Genomic DNA, 22,523 nt, shown 5'->3' on the forward strand with positions numbered 1-22,523 from the left:
ATTGTGCGGGAGTTGCTTAGCTGGAGAAGTACTATTAATAGAAACGTACTTTAGTCGTGATTTCATTTTTAGTGTTGGAAGTTCAGCCGGACTCATAGCAGTTACTCACGATTTCTTATTTTGTTTTTACTTTAAGCTACCAGGTATTTGCCAGACTTTCGGGAATTTTCAGATAATACTGTAGACATCAGTGTGTATGTGTTTTTTTTGTTGTTGTTGTTTATATTACTCTCCATTTCTTGAATGAAAAATTAGAAGAGTAATTAAATACAGAACTGTTAAACTGCGTAAACTAGCTTAAATGTCCCAGTTCCCATTAATGTTTCAGCACACATGACATTTGCCAAGTGAGTACACAATATGACATGGGCATGATAAGGATGATCTTTTTTTGTTTTGTTCACTTCTTCTTCTCCCCCCCCCGACATCCAAATAGTTAATAACATTTCTGAAATTTACGTTGTACATACAAATACTGTATATTCCAAGAATTCATTCAGAGTGCACTAAATTATTTACAGTGTTACAGTTTATTGTGGAGAAACTGTGTTGTGTTGTTTTGTTTGGTTAAGGGATCAGCAACAGCATGCATATTGAGTTAAACAAGTTTTTAGGTTTTTATAGCGCAGCAAATCATCAGACATTTGTAACAACAACAAAAGACAATGTTGAGCGATAACAGTTATGGTAACAAGTTCAGACAGCCTGCACAATAGTGACTTAGCATTCATCACCTATTCATCATATATGATTCATTCCTCAATGGGACAATCTGCAATTTTTCACCTACAACAGCAAACTTTCAGACAAATTAGAGGACTGCTTGGCTCAACTTATAAATTTATCAAATAGACATTTGATGTTTCATCTCCCCATAACAAATAAAACTTGTCGCTTTACAACCAAATACAGAGCATGTTAAGATCAGGACCTCATTTTATTTGTACGCTTTAAACTGTCCACACTGGGAGATTCAAATTCATTAGTGTAATAGTTAATTGTAAGCTCAACTATTGTGTGTGCATGCTATGGTGTATGCATGCAGTTACTCTTGTGTGTGAGTATGTGCATAGTAATCACTATTAATATGCTTTCACAGCTCGTCGGTCTCTCCATCGAAGGGCACAGCATCCGTCTCCATGTGAATGCTGCTGGGCTCACTGCTGCCCACCCAGCCAATAGGAGTGCGATTGAATGAAGGCCGGCAGCTAATGTCATGATGGTACACCACTGCAGGCTCAGGCTCTTCTTTGGCTGCCTCAGCTTCTGGCAGCTGAAATTTCAGAAACTGATTGGCCTTTTCAAAACCGCCGTAGGGCATGGCACTCCTGTCAAACCAAGGTGAAAGGTTAATTAAAGCTCCTTTTTTTTCACAAATCTTCTACATATCAGACCTCAAGGGAACTACCTGTTGAAACACTTGTACTGGAGTAATTCCTTTTTGGCATTGGGATGTGGCATATTGGTTTGTAGAGTGGCTAACAGACCTTCATCACCCTTCATGGCCTTCTCCCATGGAGACACATAGGTTTTCACATGAATTTGCTGCTTAGTACCGCCATGTTTTCCACCTCCTGTAAAGAAAGTCATCCACATGTGCTGGTAACTAAAACTTAAAAATAAAGGTTGTGGCATGATTGAAATGCCCCTCTTATGCAGGTATTGCTACTAGAAATTGAAAGATTGTGGCAAAATAAACCAGCACAATTTATCTGCAGACAGACAGATTTTATTTTAGCTTTTTCTAAATTTAGTTGTGCTGTTGTTTTATGCAACAATGTGAGGGGTAGGAGCAGCTAAAAAGATCTAATTTTTTTCACTTATAAAACTACCAGAACTGGTGGTTTAATAAAGGATATTTATTTGTATTTTGATATCAGAATACTGACTGTTTGCTTCAAAGGTGAATCCATTCGATGAAACACCATTACTAGCCCAAAAAGACCAGCAGCTGGCCATTCAACTTGTCCAGCATACTTTTTTAACTGGCCCTAGGCTATTGTTGAACTGCACTGTGCCAGAAACTGCGACTTCCTGCAGTGCTTTCTTGATAACCTCATATTGGAACCTGTTTGGGTTTTTTGCACTAAGGCTTGTGTATAGATTAAACGCACAAAGTACCTCATATCAAATAATGAGGTTTAGAGTTGCTCATTATCAGTTTTCTCCAGACTTTAAGCCAAGCTTAGCTAACTAACCAGCTGGTCATGGTGGTTTTAGTACTTTTAGCAAGAAAGCAAATACAAATATTCAACACATTTTTGAATAGTTCAGTGTTTAATAGATATATGTAATTTGGTTTAAAAAAAAATAAAAAAAATAAATACATATCGTGTACACTGTTATTTTTTATTAATTTATACAGTTGTCCTTCTAGATGTATTTCTCAAGCTGTAAACACACTTTCTTAATGCATTTTAAATAATTTTTGGAGAAATGGCCCTCTGTACCTAAAACAGAATTGCACTACAAATGGCCAAAAGAAAAAGAAATTAGACAAACCTTTTAGTGGAGACCACTCACTACTACCTTCTCCTTTTCCACCTTTCTCGCCCACACCAACTCCTGCACTTCCTGCTCCACTTGCACCTCCCGTTCCTCCGGCTCCTTTGCTTCCAGGCTTTGGGGGAGGCACAGGGGCCCCTCCTCCTGTTTGTAGCCCTACAAAATTCAGACGTCCAGACTCCTTGCTAACAAAATGCCCACCGAGGTTTATTATTTGACCTCCCACTTGACCTCCCAGGGAGGGAACAAACTTCTGCAGGTTGTCCTGAAAGAAAGGGTAAATGGACTGGTTGTTATATAGCACTTTTCTACTGTACCTGAGCACTCAAAGCTGTTTATACAACTTGCCTCATTCACACAACCATTTTTTTCTATGCATAAATGCTATCTATCTACCATTCACACACATTCATGCAGCTTGGGTTTAGTGTTCTGCTCAAGGATATTTGGTATGCAAAGTGGGAGCAGCCAGGGATCAAACCACCAACCTTGCAATTAGCAGATGACCTGCTCTACCTCCAGAGCTTCAGCCACCCCATATAGAGCAAAGTATCACCATTATAATCAATCATACACCATACAATGCTTTGATTTGTATTTACTGAATAATAATGATCAGGACTTGAGCATTATGTTTAGGTTAAAATTATGATTGTGTGGTCTTTATCTGCTTCAAGACCAAAAAACCCTCTTATATCACTGTTAAAATTGATCAGTATGATTATAATTAAAGCCCAGGTGACTTTACATTTAAATAATCACCATCTGCATGCTGGTACTAGGTTTCTTTCAAATATTTATATCAACAAAAGCAAAATTGTAAAGGTAAGGATACAGTTCTTCAGGTGTTACCTTTCTGCATGAGATTCAAAGCTAATTCAAGATTTATTTGCCTCAAATTTGCTTGGATTATCAACCTAGTGTCAATAAATTTGCATTGCAGTGACAAACAAGACTTTATTTTGTTTATGAACTAGGCTCTCACCATGGACTCACTACTGAAGATGTCAGGGTTGTTCTCATAGATGAATTTCTCCACTCTCTGCTGTCTCATCTTGAACATCTTGGATCCTCGGTTCTTCAGCAGGGAAAGCTCCTCCAGCATGATGTCTTTAGGAGTTCTGATCTTTGTTCCCAGGTCAAACTCCGATGCCTCTGGCTCTGACTCATATTCTACGTAAGTGAGAGCCAAACAATGGCCCTAACATTGGTAAATGAGGTTGAAAGTAGTACTAACTCATAAACATTGTTTCATTAAAGAACGGTATCCTTTATTAGTAAAGTAGATTGACTTAATTGTACTGCAAATAAGCAGCTAGTTCTCTAATATTTGTACCCCTTTTTGTTTTACCACCGTGTATTTCTGTGTACTGTGTTTATATGAAAGAGCTCTACTGAGCAGTGGTAACTTGGTTTCATAGTCACGTCATTTTATGTAAGCCTTACCATCCTGAGGGATATGTGATAGGTCAGTTATGATCTTGGAGGGCTTTTTCCGCTTGGTTAGGGGAGCAGGTGTACCCAGAGGCATGACTTGAGGGGCCAGGGGAGAACACAGAACATTACCTTTGGTTAGAAAAATGTAGAACAAGTGATGATATTAACCTGAACACATACTTAAGCAATGAAATCCTTATGTTCAAGACTCAAAAGTTAATTAATGTTAAGTAATATCAAAACTTCTCCAGAAAAAAGAAGCTCCTTAAAGGGATTAAGTCTAGATAAATAACATAGAAAACTTTAAGAGGTTTAGTATGAAAAAAACATAAATTAACAAAATAGAAACCAAATAAGACAAAGTAATTGATACCTTCAGTTGTAGTTTTCTATTTCACACTACACATCCATATTCAAAGGAATTCATAAATCATAAATTGACTGTAAAGCTTTAATTGCACTGAAAGGGGTGTTGTTGCTTCAGTGTTACCATTGATTTGCACCATAGCCACAAAATAACCCTCAACCATCAACACTTTACCACCACGCCTGAAAGTGAATCCCCGGGACCTGAATGTATCAGACAGACTGACAGCAAGGGCCCTCCTCATTTTTCAAGTTCAAACGGGATGTCAGTGCCCTCAGATTTCTTACATTCTCTAGTGAAACAGATGTCTGCCTCGAAGGAAACGTATAGCTCAATATGTGTTTCAGTTTTGTTTGGAGACACAAGATCTGTACACAGTCTGTGCCAATGTAAACAGAACCATGTTATGGTTGAGACAGAAGCCTCGGGCTTATTAAAATGATGGAATTATTCATAATATTTTATCACAGTCTCTTGCATGGAAACATAAAGGTGGGAAAACTTCCCTCTATCTCATAGGCCAAGCTATCCACTGTGAAAGACATGCATCTGGTTTACATGTAATTATATGCGTGCGTTACATAGTTTCTTATCTTTCTGAACAGGTATCAACACTTTCAGCTCTCACCAGTTTCTTTAAGGCCCAATCAAGTGGCAAAACATCACATCACATCTACTGGCTGTAACTCAACCTACTGAAGCTATTTTTAAAAGCCATTTCCAGCCAAGACATTTTAGCGACATGGAATGGCGTCATTCGGCTATCAAATGGGCTCAACATAACCCTTAAGAACACACCTCCACAAAACAATTCTGACTATATATTTGGCCATCTCTCAAAACAGGTGTACAAACTGGTTTAGTTAATGGATGTTAACGAGGAGGATTTTCAACACTGTCTTTTAATTCCCTTAAATAATTAAAGGCTCAGACAAGTCTGTTCTCAGATTTACCAACCCCTCTCAGGGTTTGGCAGCGCCATATAAAACATATGCAACACCCACCGAGTGAGATGATCAGCACATTTAACCACTCCTTTGATAATTTTAAAAACAGCAAAGGAACTTTTATAGCTATGTTGCATCTGCAATTAATTATTTGTCATAAAATTAAACTGCTAACTGATCATTTTTATTTATTGAACTCTTGAGGTCTTGCATTAGTTTCTCCTTAAGATCAGCTGCAGAAATATGAGTGGGACCACATTGCATGTTAAATCCCTCTCACGGCTTTTGCACTATGCAAAACTGAAATCCTCCCAGTTATCAGCTGTCAGTTGATTGGTAGAACAAATGGACACAGTGATTTGTGGGATGTAGATCCACTCACCGAGTTTTTGTTGTTGTCCTGGCAAGAAAGACAGACCTATAAATACCAAACAGTGAAGAGGAGACCGAGGGACCAATGTTGGTGATCTCGATCACAAGTTTACAAATCCCTCAGTGCCTCTGACCCTACGTTCGCCTGGACCCAGGTCCCGGGAAGTGCAAAACCCAACCAACACTCAGATGGCAGCTCTTTCAGGGGGTTGGGGCTGTTGGTGTTCGTATCAAGACGGGAGGAGGAGGGTGAGGTTGGGTGTATGAATAGGGATTGAGGAGGGGGCAGGGGGGCATTAAAGTCAGGGGAGAAGTCTCTGTTGGCCAGCTGAAACTGCTGATGGTGATATTAAGGGAACAAAATCATTCTCACAGATGGCTCAGAAGCCTATATTTAGTAGCAAAGAGTGAGGGGGACAGAACCCAACTATAATATAACCTCAGAGGACTCTGGGGTGTGTTTAGGGTACACAGAAAGACTTTTCAGTTTCCCTGAACTACTGAATGTGATGGACATGCAGACAATGAGGTGACAGATATTTAAAACATTTTGTGCAAACCATCTGAATGTGGTGGAGTGCAAACCCCAAAACTACCAAAGATATGTCATTAGTATCCTTACTGGTAACTGTATATCTTCCATTTTAAAGAAAACACAAATTTTTGCTTTCTTGTGTGCAAATACACAACCTGCCTTTGACGTCACAACTTTTCCCAGGGCTTAAAAAGTCTTCAGTAAATATACGTACTTACATTGTCATAACAACAGAGTTATCCTTTAGGTGAGGGTCTAACATTATTCGATTTTTTCTACATTATTATAGTGATGATAATAGCATGCAATACAGGCATATGATCATGTGGGGAAAAAAAGGTTTTACAGGGGTCTATGCAATCCTGTGAAAAACTAAGTACATTCAGTAGCTTGTAGAACCACCTTTAGCACCAATAACTTTAAAGCAATTTTTCTCTATGTAACTTTACGCTCTTACATTGTTGTGGAAAAATTTTGGTCCACTCTTCTTTACAACACTGCTTCAGTTCATTGAGGTTTGTGGGCATTCATTTATGCACAGCCCTCTCAAGATCTCACCATAGAATTTCAGCTGGGTTGAGGTTTGGTCTTTGACTGGGTCATTTCAGCACTCTTTTCTTTTGTTTTTCAGCTTTTCCATAGTAGATTTGCTGCTGTGCTTATCCTGTTTCATGACATGCTTGAACTGCCAAGGAGATGGCCTCACATCTGACTATAGAATGCTTTTGTAAAAAGAGGTGGTGGACTCTGTAATTGCAAGGTGTCTAGATCTTGTGGCTGCAAAAACAAACCCAAATCCCCGTAATATCTCTGAGCATTGCATGGTTTGACCTTGGAATTAAATTTGCTGGGATATCCACTACTGGGAAGCTTGTGACATTGTGCCAACGCAACTGAATGCTTCAATCCAGCAAACTGTTTTGCTGAATTGAAGCCTAACGAGTGTTTGATTATTAGCACCTGGCTGCCACTTACCCCTTAATTCCTATGCTAGCAGTAAAAGAGTACTTTAATTTACCTTTCTTTTTCATATGACTGTATAAACATGTATGTAACTCTATAACTCTCCTTAGTGTGAATTTTTTATTTTTTGTGCAAATTTTAAAAAGGTAAATATACAGGTATATACAGGTATCATATGTACAAATTGACACAATATGAATGTGTCATTTTTAAATATTACTGTTACAATTAATATACATTTATAAAAACATGATTGTTAGTTGCCAAAATAATCCCAGGGGTCCTGAGTGAATGTCAGATTTTATGTGCTTAATTCGATCTAGAAAACTTTGACTCTGAAGCACTAACTAAATCTGCAGTAACTTTCTCTGAAAGTCAGTTAACTTTGTATTGTTCTAGTGTTTTTGAGCACACAATCAAAGTAGAAAATGCAACTGGTAACTTTGTGGCTCTGTTTGGATGTTTGACTGTATTAAAGTACAATTGATCTATATGCTATGTGCAACATTGTTCTTAAGTTAAACTTCAATTCCAAGTAAGATGTATCTTATTTTACTTTATATATTCTAAAATATTTTATGATGCACGATTCTGAAATGTAGGAAAGCCATCAGACATTGGGTTTTTGACATCAATACAAATGCCCAATATTGTTAGTTTCCTTTATTTCTTAGGGTTAACTTCCTTAAATATTACTCAGGTCAGCTTTATTTCAAAAAGGTTCTTCAGGCTCTTCTTCATAAAGTCTTGATTTCTCATAAATTTTTGGCTCATCTCTGGCCTCCGAAATCTAAAGAAAATTATCTATTTTTATCAAAATGATCACTGCAGAGAAGTGCTTGTAACAAGTGACATGTTTTCAGTCTTTCTTCGAACCAACTGAAGTCTTATATTTAAATAACAATGGTGACACTGTTTAAAATTTGTGTTTTATTTTTATACATACCTCTGCATACATTTCATTATTTCATATGAAATGTAGAAATATCCATGTCCCTTTTTTGATCAATTCAAATGACATTTCAACGAAGTATTAAATGGAAAGCACTAAGATTTGCTGCAGATGTCTTATTTCTAGTACAGCCCATGGAAAACACTCCACGGGATGTTTTCTGCACATCTTGAAATAGAAACTTTCCATAGGCCCCTTTTTTAATGTATCTTTTTTTAAGTAGGTAAATTAAGAAGCAACTCTTAATTACAGTAGGGACCTGGCAACAATTCATTTTCTTTATAAATAAAGAGTATTATGTTTGGATATTAGCAGCTCTATATATAGCCTCCCATGTGAGTGTGGGGCTTGGCCATTTTTAATGCACTGTCAGTGTACACTGATGCCCCACAGCACCACTTAGTGGCAAGTGTTCATGTAGGCAAAAAGAAAAGAAAGAAAGAAAAATATACTGACACACAGTACAACCATATAACATTATTGCATTACATTATAGTCAAAATTTATACATGAATATACATTTTGAGTTCCAGATATAGAATCACACATTCTGTGTGTTGGGAAATGAATAGATGGCATTAAACAACAAGTTTCCAACGATAATGCACTTTTTGAGTATTAATTTTTAATCTTACTAACAGAAAAAAAGTGAAAATAGTATTTTTTTTATACACCAAACCACCCCCGCCCATTTTATATATGTATAATGTCCAGATTTAGCTCACTCCTAGAGTCTTTACTGAAAAGTAAGAAAGTAAGACAAAGATTAGTCAAAAAGATGACTCTTGGAACTGCAGAAGTAATAAACACTGAATCTTTACAATTTAGCTCTAAGAAATATGTCAAAAAGAAGCTAACTCAATCTCAAACAACTGCTTCAACATTTGTGTTTAAAATGAGAAAAAAAACCCATTAGAAAATACAAAAAAGGACATGTTGTATGCTATAAATTGTACTGACCGGGTATCTCTCCAATATGATGATATGATACTTAAAACTTTACCCCATACTATAGTTTTTGAAGTTTCCTCCTGTGAAATATATGATGAAACATCCAAGGTTTAAATGGTCATGTCTGTTAGTCTGTCACATTAAATTGATGGAGTTTTGCTACTCTAGGATATATCCCATAATATAGATCCTCAGAGCTGTTTATAGAAAAAAAGAAAGAAATTACACTTTGGCTTTAAATTGTGACATTTGGAGTGGTTGTGCATTTGATCTACCTACAATTTTTAACAATACTTAAATGTATTTTCCAGCCCTGAAATTTTAATGTGGCTAGCTCCAATGTTAGAATTTTGATCTTTATCTATACTTTAAGAACTCACAAAATATTCATTGAAGGTAGAATTTTTCATGGCTTTATTAAATGTGATAAAGTTGTTGTACAAACAAAAATGAGCTGATTCTAATCAAGCTAGACACTCACTGATTTTTTCATAGAATGACCCAATAGGTTCCTTATGTGAAAATATAATTCATATTCTATTATATTATCTGAGTTACTATTTTTATTAACGAGCTACAAACCTATGTAATTTATAAAATTAGTCTGAAGTTAAAAAACAAACAAACTCTGCACTGGTAATTATTTTTATCTTTTAATCCTTTTTTAATGTTTAAACTACTATACAGTTACATTTACTTCATTGTTCAGTTACAAGTTCCATTTCTGCATGCTTTTTGTCATACATTAAAAGACTAACCAACAGAGGGCAGTATAAAATCAGACATGTCAGACAGCTGGAGAGCCTTGAAGTCTAATTTTATTCCTCTAAAAATATCTTGTCATCTCTCAGTATAAACTTCTACTCAGCATTAATAACAAACATTTTTCACACTCATTATTTAATCCATGTACTTTCAGAAACTCACACTGTACACCTCAGCATATTTATATCTAAGATCTAGTTTTCTAATGACATAATGAAAACAAGAACAAGCTTGAAGAGAAACTGTATTTTAAAAAGGGTAAAAAATCAAAAAAAAAAAAAAAAAAAGATCTACCAAGAGTACCACAAATATAACACAACAGTCTTTCTGTGTTTCTTACTTGTTCCTTTAACATATTCAGTCTTTGGAAGCACATATTCATCAAACATATTTCTCCTTACTTTTTAACAGCACCCATTGTTATTTAGAACACAACAGCTAAACCTCTGTGCTTCTGTCCAACAAACTTCATGGCTCAAACTTTCCTGGTCATTCTAATTTAATTTCTAGAGGCTGTGAGGTATCAAACCAACAGACAGAAGTCTGACTTTGATTGTGACCACTTCAGTGAAATGGCAACACCAGAACTGTGACCCCATTACTCCTAAATATGTCCTCGTTCCACAGCCGCTCTCTTTTCATGAACCCTTTCAGAAGGGCCAGTGCTTCTCTGTCTATCTACTTCCCCATGCATTCCCTCTGAATAAATTACAACTTTACAAAACAAAATACACATTTCTTCATCTGTGTTATTTGTTTAATAAAAGTTATGAATTTACATATAGTTGCAAAGTGCAACTATATGACTCTGGTGTGTCTAGGTGGTAAATAGAAGCAGTGATATCCAGTAACAAGTGTTCATTCAGTGACAGCCCAGGCACTTGTTGTTTGTGACCTGGGCTAAAAAGATAGCATTTCTCTCTAGTTATAGTGAGTGGAGGTATCTGACTTGTTGCAAGAGCAAACCTTGCCTTCACTTATAGACCCTAGCGAGCTGAGGTGTTTAAAAAACAGCATCATTTAAACACCCATGAGTGTACATGACTGAATAGGGCGAGTACTGTGAATTACATGTTATAAGATCCACCTACTCCAGTCTACATCACACAACATATATTTTTAGTGGTTTGAGCTTTGCTCATAATGGCATTCGTTCATTCATTGTTCACTTTTCAGACATTTCAAGTTTCAAAGAATAATTCAGTACAGGCTCTGTTTAGATGGGTTTTCCGCTAAATTAGTAGAAGAGATCTCCAGAAGCCTTACACAAACCTCCCCCAGGACAGGCATATGGTGGGCTATACAGTGTATGGCAATATAGTTTAAAACTAGTGTGACTCATTTAATCTGTTTGCAGCAAAATAAATGTGATAAGCAGCATTTTGAGCAAAAAAAAAAAAATCTTTTGTTCTCATTTAACTTAACTCACCTGTTTTTTATATTTCAATTTCATACTCAATTGCCATTTTATGTTACTTCAGCAGCTAATTTTTGCAGATGAGTCCTGATCTTTGCCCATCAGTTTCCCAAAGCATAAAACATCTTTAACTCCATGTTTTTTCTATCAACCAATTAACAAAATTGTCAGATATATTTCTGTCCATGATTAATTAGCCTTTTCATGAATATGAAGATGTCCAAGCATGGTACTGACTGCTTCATTGCCCTCAGATTGCCCCTGGCCTCCAGACACGGGGCTGAACACCTCCCTTGGTGGCCACAAATCGTGGTTTAGGTGCCTGTACTGGGTTGGACTTGAGTGGAGGCAGAGAGGCAAGGATGCTGAGCTCAGGAGCACTCTGAAACTGTTTGGCTGACTGGAGCCCAGTGGTATATGACACTGGAGCATAAGGTGTTGGGACTGCAGGGGGCACTGGGTTTGGAATGGGAGTGGCAGAAAATTTTGGAAGGTTGGGTGGTCCAGTTGGTTGGGACAGAGGTGCAGCTGGGGTTGGTATACTGTCTGGTGCTGTTGTCAAGGCAGAGACTGGAGTTGGAGTGAAGGTTTCAGGAGGTGGGGAGGTCATGCCAGAGTGAGTCAAACGTTCTCCAAGGCAAGTAGCTGAGCGTGGTGCGAGGACTTTAGGAGCGAGAGATGGACCGGACATAGGTGTAGGTGTGGAGAATCGCTTGACCTCATAGACACGGGCTGTTTTGACGGGGATCTGCCTTGGTGAGGTCAAGGAGCTTCCCACCATTGGTGGTATGTAGTCACGCTGCTGGGCTTGGTAAGAAGGCATAGCTGCTAGATTAGCAGCGCTGCCCCCATAGTTAAACATGGCAGAATTGAGCTGATAGGGTTGCCTTCTCATGAAATCCAGTGCTTTGATGCCCTCTCTTGGAGAGCTTCCTCTACCCCTGTTGTCTGGCTTGTTTGTTTCTCTCTGAGGCCCAGTAGGGATAGATGGGGCCAAAAGTGGGTTGTACCCAATTGGGGGCGGTGCACGGACATTTGGGGAGTATTTCCATTGAGAAGGAAGTGAAGGATTGAGGGAGGAACCAAGGGGTTGTGCTGCACTGTGCATTGTCCCTTCCTTCTGGTAAGTAGTCTCGGGTGGAGTGTCCACTACATACATACCCATACGGCTCTGCCTTTTGGCAAACAGTTGGGCCCCCTTACCTCCTGCTTGGAGAATCTGTGGAGCTTCGTGAACAACTCGTGGTTTGGGTGCCACTGGAGGAGGCACCTTTCCTATGCCAGCCTCATCACTTCTAATTTCCTCAGAATCATCATAGATATTCTCGTCGGGTGGTTGGCCATAGTTGTGTCGGCTGGATCTGTCATCCAGATTCTGCACCATAGACAACAGTTCAGGATTGGGGGATTTCTTTTTAACATCTGGCACATTGAACATTGGTTTGGGTTTCCCATTACGCCTCCGAGCCTCAAGCAAGATTCCTGTGCGACCTGTTGGACCAGGAACTGGGGTTGGTGCTACAGTTTCAGACTGGGAGACCACTGACACTTGAGACAAAGGTGCAATTGAAGATTGCAGTGGTAGTTGAGCAACTGGTGTTTGAAGTGGAGACACTGTGATAACTTGGTCAGCTGACACAGGAATTTGGGATGTAGGTGGACCAGGGACTAGAATCACTGGTACATGTGGTGCTGGTGGTACTGATGGAATAGAGGCTGGAGTCACAATTGGAAATGGAGCCTGCTGAACAGTAGTAATTGGTGGTGTTGACTGCACACAAGTAGAAAGGGATGGAGGGTGGTAGGTAACAGGAGCTTCTGGCTTTGAGACCAAGGAACTTTGAAGTATGGAAGTTTGTGGCGAGATCACTGATGAAGTACCAGGGGATAGCTGTGAAGTTCCTGCTGTATTGTTAATGTCTAGTTCATATGTAGTGGAAAATGGTGGCGGCACAACAGCTGTTGAGGCAGGACGCTGGGTTGTCTTTGTGACAGGTGGCCGGAACGTCACAGGGGCAGTTGCAGCCCGAATGCTGATAAAGCCAGGGGTAAAAGGACGTGCTGTCCTGTTGAGAACATTACTCACAGGTAGTTCTGGCAATGGTGTTTCGGCTGGTTGACCAGGACTGGTCAGAATGGTAACTGAGGCAGTAGCTGGTTTGGGTGCCACTGGTGGAGATGACTCCTCCATGCTAGCTGTGCTGACTGCAGAGTAGGATAGGTCTCCATTAGTCATTCCACGGGATGCAACAGGAACTGGACCTGGGGCTTGTGATAGGATTGATTGTGTGGATATAGTTCCAGGTAGTGTTATGTGCTGAGGTTGTAAGTTTATTTGTGGCTCTACTTCTTGTTGTGACTGAAACATCTGGAGTATCTGAGGTTCCTCATGGACTTGGGATTGTGGAGGTATTTGAGGTTTTGCTGCTTCTGCCTTCTTGGCATGCTCAGCAACCCTTTTTCTCTGTTGCTCAAATAACTGGGCACCCTTGCCCACAGTGTCACTCAAACCTGGACTCGGAGCATCCTCTGCTCCATCCCCACGACCTTCAGTACCTGCTGTTGCCCTCTTTTCCAGCATATCCAGATAGTCACTGTCCCAAGTCGGGTCCGGAACTGAGGAAAAACCTTCCTCATCAAACTCAGATTCACTGCCAGGAAGTACCCCATCCTCCTCTTGTGAGTCCTGACACCTGTCCTCATCAACACTACCAAAGCTAGTGAGTGTGTACTTCTTGGAGCGCTGCCTTCTCTTCTTGAACATTAGCACACCTTTTGAGTGAGGATTAGGAGCATCTGTCAGAAGAGAGGCGATTGTTCTACACTTGCTTTTGGCTTCCTTTACTTGTTTGTCTTGCTGTGTATCCCCTCGGTTCAGTTCTGCAGGATATGAAAGTCAAAACTATTAGAAGTTGTTATGCAGTGGCATAATGTAAAGTAAATCTTAGGGTCAGAATTTCAAAAGGAAAAGATTTAGCCTTTGAAAGAATGAACTCTGACATAAGCTTCTAAACCTGTCCTGTCTGCCTGTCCAACAGGCATCCATCTCTTAACTTGCCACAGTAGCACTTCCAGGAAAATTCCACAGAAGCTTTGAGCTTATCACATTAGCTAAGGTGAAGGATAAATTTGCACATTGTTAGGGTCATGTACTCTGACATCTAACTTTAATGAAAGTATTTGCATTCTAATGGAAACTTTGATGTCATAGGTGACTGGAAGGAGAACTTCAAAAGGCATACATACCATATCCTTTAACTTGTTATGGTATTAAACAGATCATAGGCAATCTAATTCTATTACCCTGGTATAAATGCCACATGAAGCGGAATTTTAATTTGTTTAGGACATGGTTCTTAAGTAGGACATTAGAATGTCAGTGATGGCAAGGAGGAATTCCAAGAATCAATTAAGGATGATAGACAGAATGACAAATTTTAGGAAAGAATGCTTAGTCATTTTCTGTGCTTTCATCACTATCGCATTTTTTTAACCTCTCTTCAAAGATTGTGAAACTATTGAGTCAAGGTTTATGTAAGCACATCATTTTAATTGATGCATTTTGAAAAGCATAAAAATACATTTGCAATTTTAATAAGAACCAAAGTACATCATATTGAGTATTACAGAACAAATCACATATTATTGTTCTTTTAATATACAGTAAGAAAAAAAAAGTAAGAAAAGAGTAAAGGGGATGAGAGCAGCAAGAGCTCTAGATATTATCCTCGGTTTGCCACCTGATATCAAAAAGCAGTTGGTTTTCTGGGCTCCTAGGTTGATTGCTGGGGTTTTTACATAACTGGAGGAACATGCGTTAAACTATATGACTATGCCCTGTTATCAGGTTTGACACCCACCCACTTTGAGCTTCAAACCTCAAAAAACATTTATGCGTGGCTAGTTTTGCTAATTGTCATATTAAACAAATCACACTGGACACGTTAGTCTTTTTGATTAAGCTTGATTAAGCTTCATATCACACTATTCCGACAGTATTGGTACAATTAATTTGGTATCAGTGATGTTTCCAGAGTATCAATGGATATAAATAGCTAATGACCAGCTTCAAAACTCGGCTGGTGACTCTAGGGTAATTATAAACAGGTACCATATATAGATAAATACTGTAGTTCCAAAACTGATCTGTTTTAGCTCCCTAAAGCGCTGTTTTAAATCAATAACTGACCTCTCTTGACGCACTGTTTAGAAAAAGGTAAGGCGTATTTGTTTGATTTTTAATTTTTGGATCATTTGTATCATAATCATAAACTCCCACCAAATCATAATAGGATATTTATTTAACTTTTACATGTGAGGCACAAGTTGATCCCAGTGGCCTTCTCCAGGTGTACTTACTGGCTTGCTTGGCCTTTTCCATGTATGTTGTTGTAAGCTCATCATCGATGGGTTTATTCACAGGACCCACCATGGGCACGAGCTGGTTACGGGAGCCAAGCATCAGAGCCTCCTTTGCCCTCTCAGGGGATACCAGTGGCACATTGGCAGGCTCTAAAAAGCCACTATCCTCCTCTTGCCCTGCATCCCGTGGCCCTTGGTCATCTGCTGAGGATATGATAGAGGAAGTCTCTGTCGATGTCTGGGAAGACCACATTCCGGGACCATGAGGTTGGTAAATCACTTCCCTTCTAGCCACCCCTGGCAGACCTCCTCCTCCATTTCCCTCTCCACCATCCAATAAACGGGGGTAAACATGTGCATCTGGAGCGCTGTCATAGCCACTCATTTCTGATGTCTCCCCACCCTCAGGAGAGGTTCGTCCTGTGGGTTTCCCAGGGTTGGAGTTGCTGGGGCTTCGGCGTTTCTGCCTGCGTTGTCTCTCGTAGCCTGCCACATCTGCATCACTATCAGTCTCGCCATAGTAAGCCTCGCTCCCAGGTGGCGATGTCAAGCCGCTGGTTAGGGTGGAGCGGCTACGATGGACTTCGCGGACAGGTGCATGGTGAGGGTGATTTGGTGACATAGCTCGCAGAGCAGCACGGTACTCTTTGTCTATTCGGGGAGATGGGGCTCGGGTCACAAGCACCACAGACTGAAAACCAGCAGGTGCCCTGAAAACAAGTGCAAAGGTTAAAATAGTATTAATGTCAATTAGTACCTTTGAATGTGATATCATAACTTTTTTTATTTTTAGTATACGCTGTCTTCTTGTTTTTTAATTCATTTTAAATACAGGGCAGCAAGTATCAAGTCAGTGCATTTTACACTTTTCTTTATCTATTACAATGAGCTGCTGATGCTTTAAGATTGAGAAGCGTTTACTTTCTCTTGTTCTTCTGACCTTTTGACCCGGATGTGTAATATCCCAGGGGAACTGTCGATGAGGTTCATGGCCTGGGCATGGGAGAGCATTGCACATGGCTGCTCATTGATGGAGACCAGCTCATCAGCCTCCCGCAACCCAGCCCTGCATGCCTTGCTGCGTTTGCGCACCTGCATATAGGCAAAACAAGTTAAAAGCTGAAATACTAAAAATAACTGAAAATCTAAATTTTTTGACCCGTTGTATGAAGAAATATTGTTTCAGTCATTTGGTACAAGTCCCTGATAACCTACAAGAAGAGACATCCAGGACTATTTAGAATAGAATAGAATAGAATAGCCCTTTATTGTCCTTGTACATGTACAATAACATTTTATGTCTTAAATCAGGTATAAAGGCCTTGCAAGCAGAAGTTTTTAATAATAAAAGAATGAGAATAGACTTCCTCAGTAAACCTTCCTTAGTAAAAGGAAGTAAACTTCCTTTCTCTGTTTTAAATTAATAGTGATTACATGCTACCAAAACAAAATACCTTTACTGTGAAATACCTTTTAAATATTTAGAGTGTGCAACTGTTCATATCCTGCTGAATGATGTCATATTTACTTTTTATTGTTCCAGGATTTTATGAAACTAAACATAACTTGAGGCCAAGTCTCAGCCCTGCCACCTTACTTTGAAGGGCTGTACAAGTTGTATAGTACAGAGTTGTGATAATTTTTTCCCAGAGAATGATCAGGGAAAGACCAGCTTTTGTAACGCTTTTGATTAGAAAATTAAAAAAACAACAGAGCTATGCTGCTGTCTTGGATTGGTTTGTGATAATGACTGACAAAGACAGAGACCAGATTCTGCACTGACAGCTCGATCTTGCTGCAGACATATGCCACATATTACAGCTCGAGTGGAGCTCTCATACACACTTTAACAAGGAAATGCCAGCCAGAAGCCATCTTCATTTGGTGCTTTGCTATTTGTGCCCAAGGTCTGTCAGGACCGTGGCGTTTTGCCCACTCTAAACTGCCTCAGGTCTGTGCAAGCTATAGTAAATCTAAAACAGAGGCCTGAAGATGTTCCTATTTTTTAAGCTAACAGTGCAGTTTTGATTACGCTCTACGAAGGCATATATGAAAGAAATTTTTAATATTAGAATTAGTAGATGGAGAAGCATTGCTTTGGTTACCTTAACTAGTTTTCTTTCCAGCTATTCTAGTTTGTCTGTAATTAAATCCCATGTCCCCATTTAGCTAAGCCTTTTAAAATGGTCCGTGCTTACTTGTGGCAGGGATGTCTGTTATTCATTCACGCAGTCACTTTGTGGCCACAAATCATAACAGTTATAATAGCCTTACATGCGTGCACACATTCACCACATGGGGAAGTACAAAAATACACTTAAAGTCATATAAATAAACATAGAAGCATGCACATGCTGTCTCAACGGCACAGACCCAGGACTGACACACCAGCTCTTTTCAGTGCAGCCACACACTGCTCCACCTGTTTGGGATGATATAGTGTGAGACCTGACAAGATTACAGCTTCCTCCTCTCAGGGGTGAAGGAGCACATTGTTTTAGATGATCAGACAGAACCAGCTGTCCACCTTCGTAAAGGTGACTTGGTGTCCCAAGGCCAGCTTGTCTACATGTCACTCTTCATAACTCAACAACGTAGAATCACTCATGAAAACATATTAAAAGTTTACTTAGACAATCTAAGCCAGTAACATTTTCCAAAGGATAATTATTTTGCCAGTGCAAATATTATATATGAACTCAACTGTGGAAGATAATGAGTTACAGTACAGGTATATATCAGTGCATTATACAAATAAGGATGCAAGATTCATTGCACAGAAGAACTGGCCATACTAACATTTGAAATTGAAAAAACAGGATAATTTGAAAATTATCCTGTATCCTGTGAAAAAACAGGATATAATACAATTTCCCTGACCTACTGTGCCAAGTAGATAGATTCCTGTATTTTGTAATATGGAGATCATTTTTAAAGGGGGGGGGGCTTCATTTGAATTAACACCACGCCATATGTGATGTCAGAGCAGCAACAATCTGGAGTAAAAGATGTCAAACGATTAGTAATTCTTTTTGATGTGAACCTACAAGGAAGTGACGATTAGCATCAAGACGATTAGTGCATGTTCAGAAATAGTGTATGAGGCTAATTTTTAAATACTGAGCTGAAACATACACCTTGGCTGACCTAGAGACCTGATGCTTCTCAGCTATAAATAGCCACCTTCAAAAGTACTTCTGCTCAGTCAACAATTATGGAAAGTATGTGTGGATGAATCTATTTTTCATATTATGCTAATATACATTCATAAAGTGTGTGCAATATAATGTGTTCAATACAAACAAATGTACATATTAAGTCAGAAAATAAAAAGAGAAGCTTATATCAGAGGTGCTATTTTTTATATACTTGGGAGCCAAATGAATCCTTTTATCCAGTATATGTTCCCCATCTCATATCATGCCACATTCTGAAATCCTAAATGGAGATCAAGACTGAAATTTGGACTGCTCCATTTCTGCCAAGTGTTGGTACCAAATTATTGCCCATGAAGAATTTGCTTTTGGAGAGTAAAATGAGCTGAGTGACTCCATGTGAGAATTCGAAGGTTAAATATTTCCTTTACCTTCAGTGGACTCAAGGAAATGTGAATATTTAACTAGTCTGCAATTCTCAAAAATGGAATAAAGATTTTTTTTTAACATTATAAACAAATATATTATAAAGAAATAACCTGAGGTCACTACATTTTGCTTACTTGTATGTTTTTCACTCTTGTAATTTTACTTTACAATAAAAAAAACCAACTGAATGTATCCTTCAAGATTATCGGGTGTGGCCAGGTTAATTGAAGCGTTTCTTGAATGAAATTATGATGTTGTTCAGAGGTGTAGGGCGCACTGTGGCCAGCAACAGAAAAAAATATTTTCTGCAAATGTTACTTGATTTCTGGGTTACTATCATTTTCTTTAATGCTGAGCTTAACAGGCAAAGCAGTCAGAGGAAGATATGCAACAGGGTGGCCTAGCATTCCCACCTATCTGTACTTGAAGTTTAAAGTTCACCCAATCAATCATCAGTACAACTCTACATAAAAAAAGTTTTCAAACAAGATGATGACTCATATTCAGGCCCCAAACCAACATTGAACACTGCCAATGTTCCTTTAGCTCTACACAATAAAACTCTGTTGCTGTTTCTCTTCTGCTTGGTGACGCTATTGACTTTAACACTGTTTTGTTCTTTTCACTGTTGTCTTAGCAAACTGTGAAATACTGGCTTCTGTCCAACATACTGAGTGACTCGCCTTACCTTCGCTACCTGGAGTGGTTTCTGGTGTTCCACGCCTCCCTGGAGACGAAACCCCCATGGCGCTCCACCAGACAATGTAATTATCACTTCCTCTACAACCATTGTTCTTCTCTCTGGATCTTCTTTTTTATCTTTTCTTCTTTTTTGTAGTTATTTTCTTTTCTTCTAAGGTTTTTAATCATTCATCTGAGGACCCCCCTCAGTGCTTTGGCCCTAGTCAGGGCCCCATCGGAGAGCTCTGGCCTGCTCTCGCCTAGCACACTGTCCGGGTGCTGACTTCCCTCTGAGCTCGCACTCACACCTGAACACACAAACATGCAAGCACACACACGCACACACACACTTCTGTGTGCCCACCCATACTCCGTGTCAGCCAACTACCATCGCCAAAGGAAAAAGAGAGGGAGAAGGAGAGAGAAATATGATGGGAGGGGGTCTGTGTCTGCTTACACAGAGGAATGCCTGCCCCAAATGAGGGAGGGGAGGGTCCAGCTCAACACTTGTCCTGTCACTCAGACCTGTGCCACTGGGTGCTGTCCTATTTTTGAAATTGGAAGGCACCGCCACCTTCAATGTCTTGCCTGCTCCTCTTCAGATCAATGCAAAGTTACCATTCAGAACATCCAAATGCCAGTGTTTCATATCTGGCATTTGAGGTCGGTAGTAACCTTTAGCAGAGTCACTCTCCCATCTCGCGACAGCTTTGCCATGAGTGAAGACACCCATTATGATTAATTACTTTAAATACATTTTTTTCTGTTGAGAAACATTATCCATGTGGACAGTAAGTGGAGATTGTGGCGCTGTCAGTCATTAGTGCATGCATTCTGCCAGATCCTCTGGAAACATGCAAGGCTGTCATCATAGAGTCTTTGGAAGAAATACTAATGCTCTGGATGAAGAATCTGCATTGCTACACTGAGATTTGACCAAAGTTTATCCACAAGCATTCACATTATTGACTGAATGGCACATACAGAAGTATCCCATGATCACATAATTGTTTAAAAATAAAATGAAAAAGTTGTTTTGCTAAAAGATTTTTGGAACAGTTTGTTGTTAATTAAATTAGAGGTAATATAACGCCTCTCTTTGCAGGCAGACATGCATCCCACCGCATGTTTACCTTTATGCACATCGATCGGTCACAGCTAGATGCCACATTCACACACGCAGCCAAACTCTTGGATATGTTGGCTGCTGCAGATAGTCTGAACAGAGACATTTCACACACAAACCAAGCTAAGAGACTGGATGTCTGAGAAGCTGTACCTTAGTGCACAGTGATGCTTTGTGCTAAACGCTGCTGTCACAAAGTGCCATAAGTGGCACTCAGAAAATCCTGAATCAAGTCAATTGTAGAAACATAACTCTACTCGGGGGGAAGCTTTTTAAATTCTTAGGCAAAGTGAGCAAGTGCTTTTTACCAGATTTGGCTATGTAAAGTTTATATGCAGTTCTTATGCTTTTTAAGCATTGGTGATATGTCTAGTAATTATTAATACTTTAAGTGTGGCCTAAAGCAACAGATGTCTTCATAGTGTTTTTTTTTTAACACTGAACACGAGTCACAAGATGAAACAATGACAAAAGTTTTGATTTTAAGTTAAGGATGATCCAGAGTAAAATTGGTCCTTTTTTTTTTTTTTGCTTTGTTTGTATCTTTTCTTAATTTCATGTCATTTTAATGATTTGATCTTAAACTTCATCCAATTAAAATAGATTGCATTAAAAGAAGTTCAGTGCATGTAAACTTGTTTAAATTATGTTGTATTGTCCTTTGGGGCACTGACAGACCTTTTAAACCTGTTGATGGAGGGTGAATGATCCTCTTGCAAGAAAGCCAACACTGCTATTATCAATGCGGTGGGAGGTTACCGATGATAGTTGCTCCCTTTGGCAGCCTTGCTCTGCAGCTGTTTCCAGACCTCAGGATAGTAACCAGGATCAGTCCTGGGTCAGCCACTGAGAAAAAAATGTCACACTGTCTTCCTAGAGCCAATGTCAGATCTAATAGAATACCACAGTTAAAGAAGGTACTGAACAAAACTGATACACCGTATTTTATTATTTTTATTTGATGCATTAGAACAAGTGTGGTATTAGTGGGACCTCTGAACCAACAGTTGGGAAGAGTAGTTGTGGTAATTGCTCCCCCTAGTGGTTAAAAACATGCTTGCTCTTAGCATCCCTGAGTTTTTACATAATTTCACAGTTTTAATGGTAATTTCTGTCTCTTTTGAGGTTAAAAAAAAGCCAATATCATTACATAATTTTAGAAGTTACAGAGAAATTTCTAATACCATCTTTCTGGAGAATACAAATTCTCCAATCCATATGAATCCAAACACTAATATTGGTAATAATGTTGGGAAAAACTTGAAGGATCTCTGACTGTCTGGGAAGTCAGACCATTTCCAGACACTCTCACAGAGCAGTGAGAAATGTTTGAATACAAAAATACATTTGTGATATTGTATGACCGACTTGCACAGTTAAATAAACACAGTGTGTCTTTGCTGAAAGGGACTATGTCTCTGCTAAACTAAACACTGCAGTGTGAATAGTTGTGGTTTCAGTTAGAAAAACTGCATAAGTCAGGAAGAGGTCTGCTCAGTCATTCTATCCAGGACAGGAGCTGCCTGCCTGGAAGCATGTTTTTTTTCCTTTTTCTTTTC

General features: G+C 39.2%; 2 protein-coding genes across 5 annotated transcripts; both read right to left on the reverse strand.

Annotated features, from left to right (window-relative positions):
- Nucleotides 1-511: 511 nt before the first annotated feature.
- Nucleotides 512-5,868, reverse strand: myoz1a (myozenin 1a). 3 transcript variants are annotated; one of them, XM_085477206.1, is made up of 6 exons: nucleotides 5,639-5,868; nucleotides 3,952-4,038; nucleotides 3,491-3,678; nucleotides 2,530-2,770; nucleotides 1,409-1,574; nucleotides 512-1,328 (listed from the first exon to the last, which is right to left on the reverse strand). In XM_085477206.1, the coding sequence occupies exons 2-6, from the start codon at nucleotides 4,034-4,036 to the stop codon at nucleotides 1,094-1,096; spliced, it is 915 nt and encodes a 304-aa protein (XP_085333332.1). In that variant the 5' UTR covers nucleotides 4,037-4,038; nucleotides 5,639-5,868; the 3' UTR covers nucleotides 512-1,093. The 3 variants fall into 3 exon arrangements, with proteins under 3 accessions (XP_085333332.1, XP_085333331.1, XP_085333330.1); XM_085477205.1 differs by having other exon boundaries at nucleotides 2,503-2,770; nucleotides 3,952-4,071; XM_085477204.1 differs by having other exon boundaries at nucleotides 2,503-2,770; nucleotides 5,639-5,867.
- A 3,795-nt stretch (nucleotides 5,869-9,663) lies between these two features.
- On the reverse strand, nucleotides 9,664-20,230 carry synpo2la (synaptopodin 2-like a). Of its 2 annotated transcripts, XM_085477199.1 has the most exons (4): nucleotides 19,846-20,230; nucleotides 16,514-16,665; nucleotides 15,571-16,283; nucleotides 9,664-14,091 (listed from the first exon to the last, which is right to left on the reverse strand). In XM_085477199.1, exons 1-4 carry the CDS (start codon nucleotides 19,945-19,947, stop codon nucleotides 11,462-11,464), a joined length of 3,597 nt encoding a protein of 1,198 aa, XP_085333325.1. In that variant the 5' UTR covers nucleotides 19,948-20,230; the 3' UTR covers nucleotides 9,664-11,461. The 2 variants fall into 2 exon arrangements, with proteins under 2 accessions (XP_085333325.1, XP_085333326.1); XM_085477200.1 differs by lacking the exon at nucleotides 16,514-16,665 and having other exon boundaries at nucleotides 19,846-19,910.
- Nucleotides 20,231-22,523: the final 2,293 nt, after the last annotated feature.

This window comes from Copadichromis virginalis, linkage group LG13 (assembly GCF_057382275.1).
Source record: "Copadichromis virginalis isolate Kocher_CV1m ecotype Utaka linkage group LG13, C_Virginalis_male_GT1.1, whole genome shotgun sequence".
Lineage (NCBI taxonomy): Eukaryota > Metazoa > Chordata > Actinopteri > Cichliformes > Cichlidae > Copadichromis > Copadichromis virginalis.

Excerpts from the sequence above, each read along its gene's own strand:
- myoz1a (XM_085477205.1), bottom strand. The coding sequence starts at position 4,036 with ATGCCTCTGGGTACACCTGCTCCCCTAACCAAGCGGAAAAAGCCCTCC. Across the intron at positions 2,771-3,490 it reads TCTTCAGTAGTGAGTCCATG|GACAACCTGCAGAAGTTTGT; the intron begins GTGAGAGCCTAG and ends CCTTTCTTTCAG. Across the intron at positions 1,329-1,408 it reads CAGTACAAGTGTTTCAACAG|GAGTGCCATGCCCTACGGCG; the intron begins GTAGTTCCCTTG and ends TTGGTTTGACAG.
- synpo2la (XM_085477199.1), bottom strand. The coding sequence starts at position 19,947 with ATGGTTGTAGAGGAAGTGATAATTACATTGTCTGGTGGAGCGCCATGG. Across the intron at positions 16,284-16,513 it reads TTACACATCCGGGTCAAAAG|GGCACCTGCTGGTTTTCAGT; the intron begins GTCAGAAGAACA and ends ACTTGTTTTCAG. Across the intron at positions 14,092-15,570 it reads GGAAAAGGCCAAGCAAGCCA|AACTGAACCGAGGGGATACA; the intron begins GTAAGTACACCT and ends CATATCCTGCAG.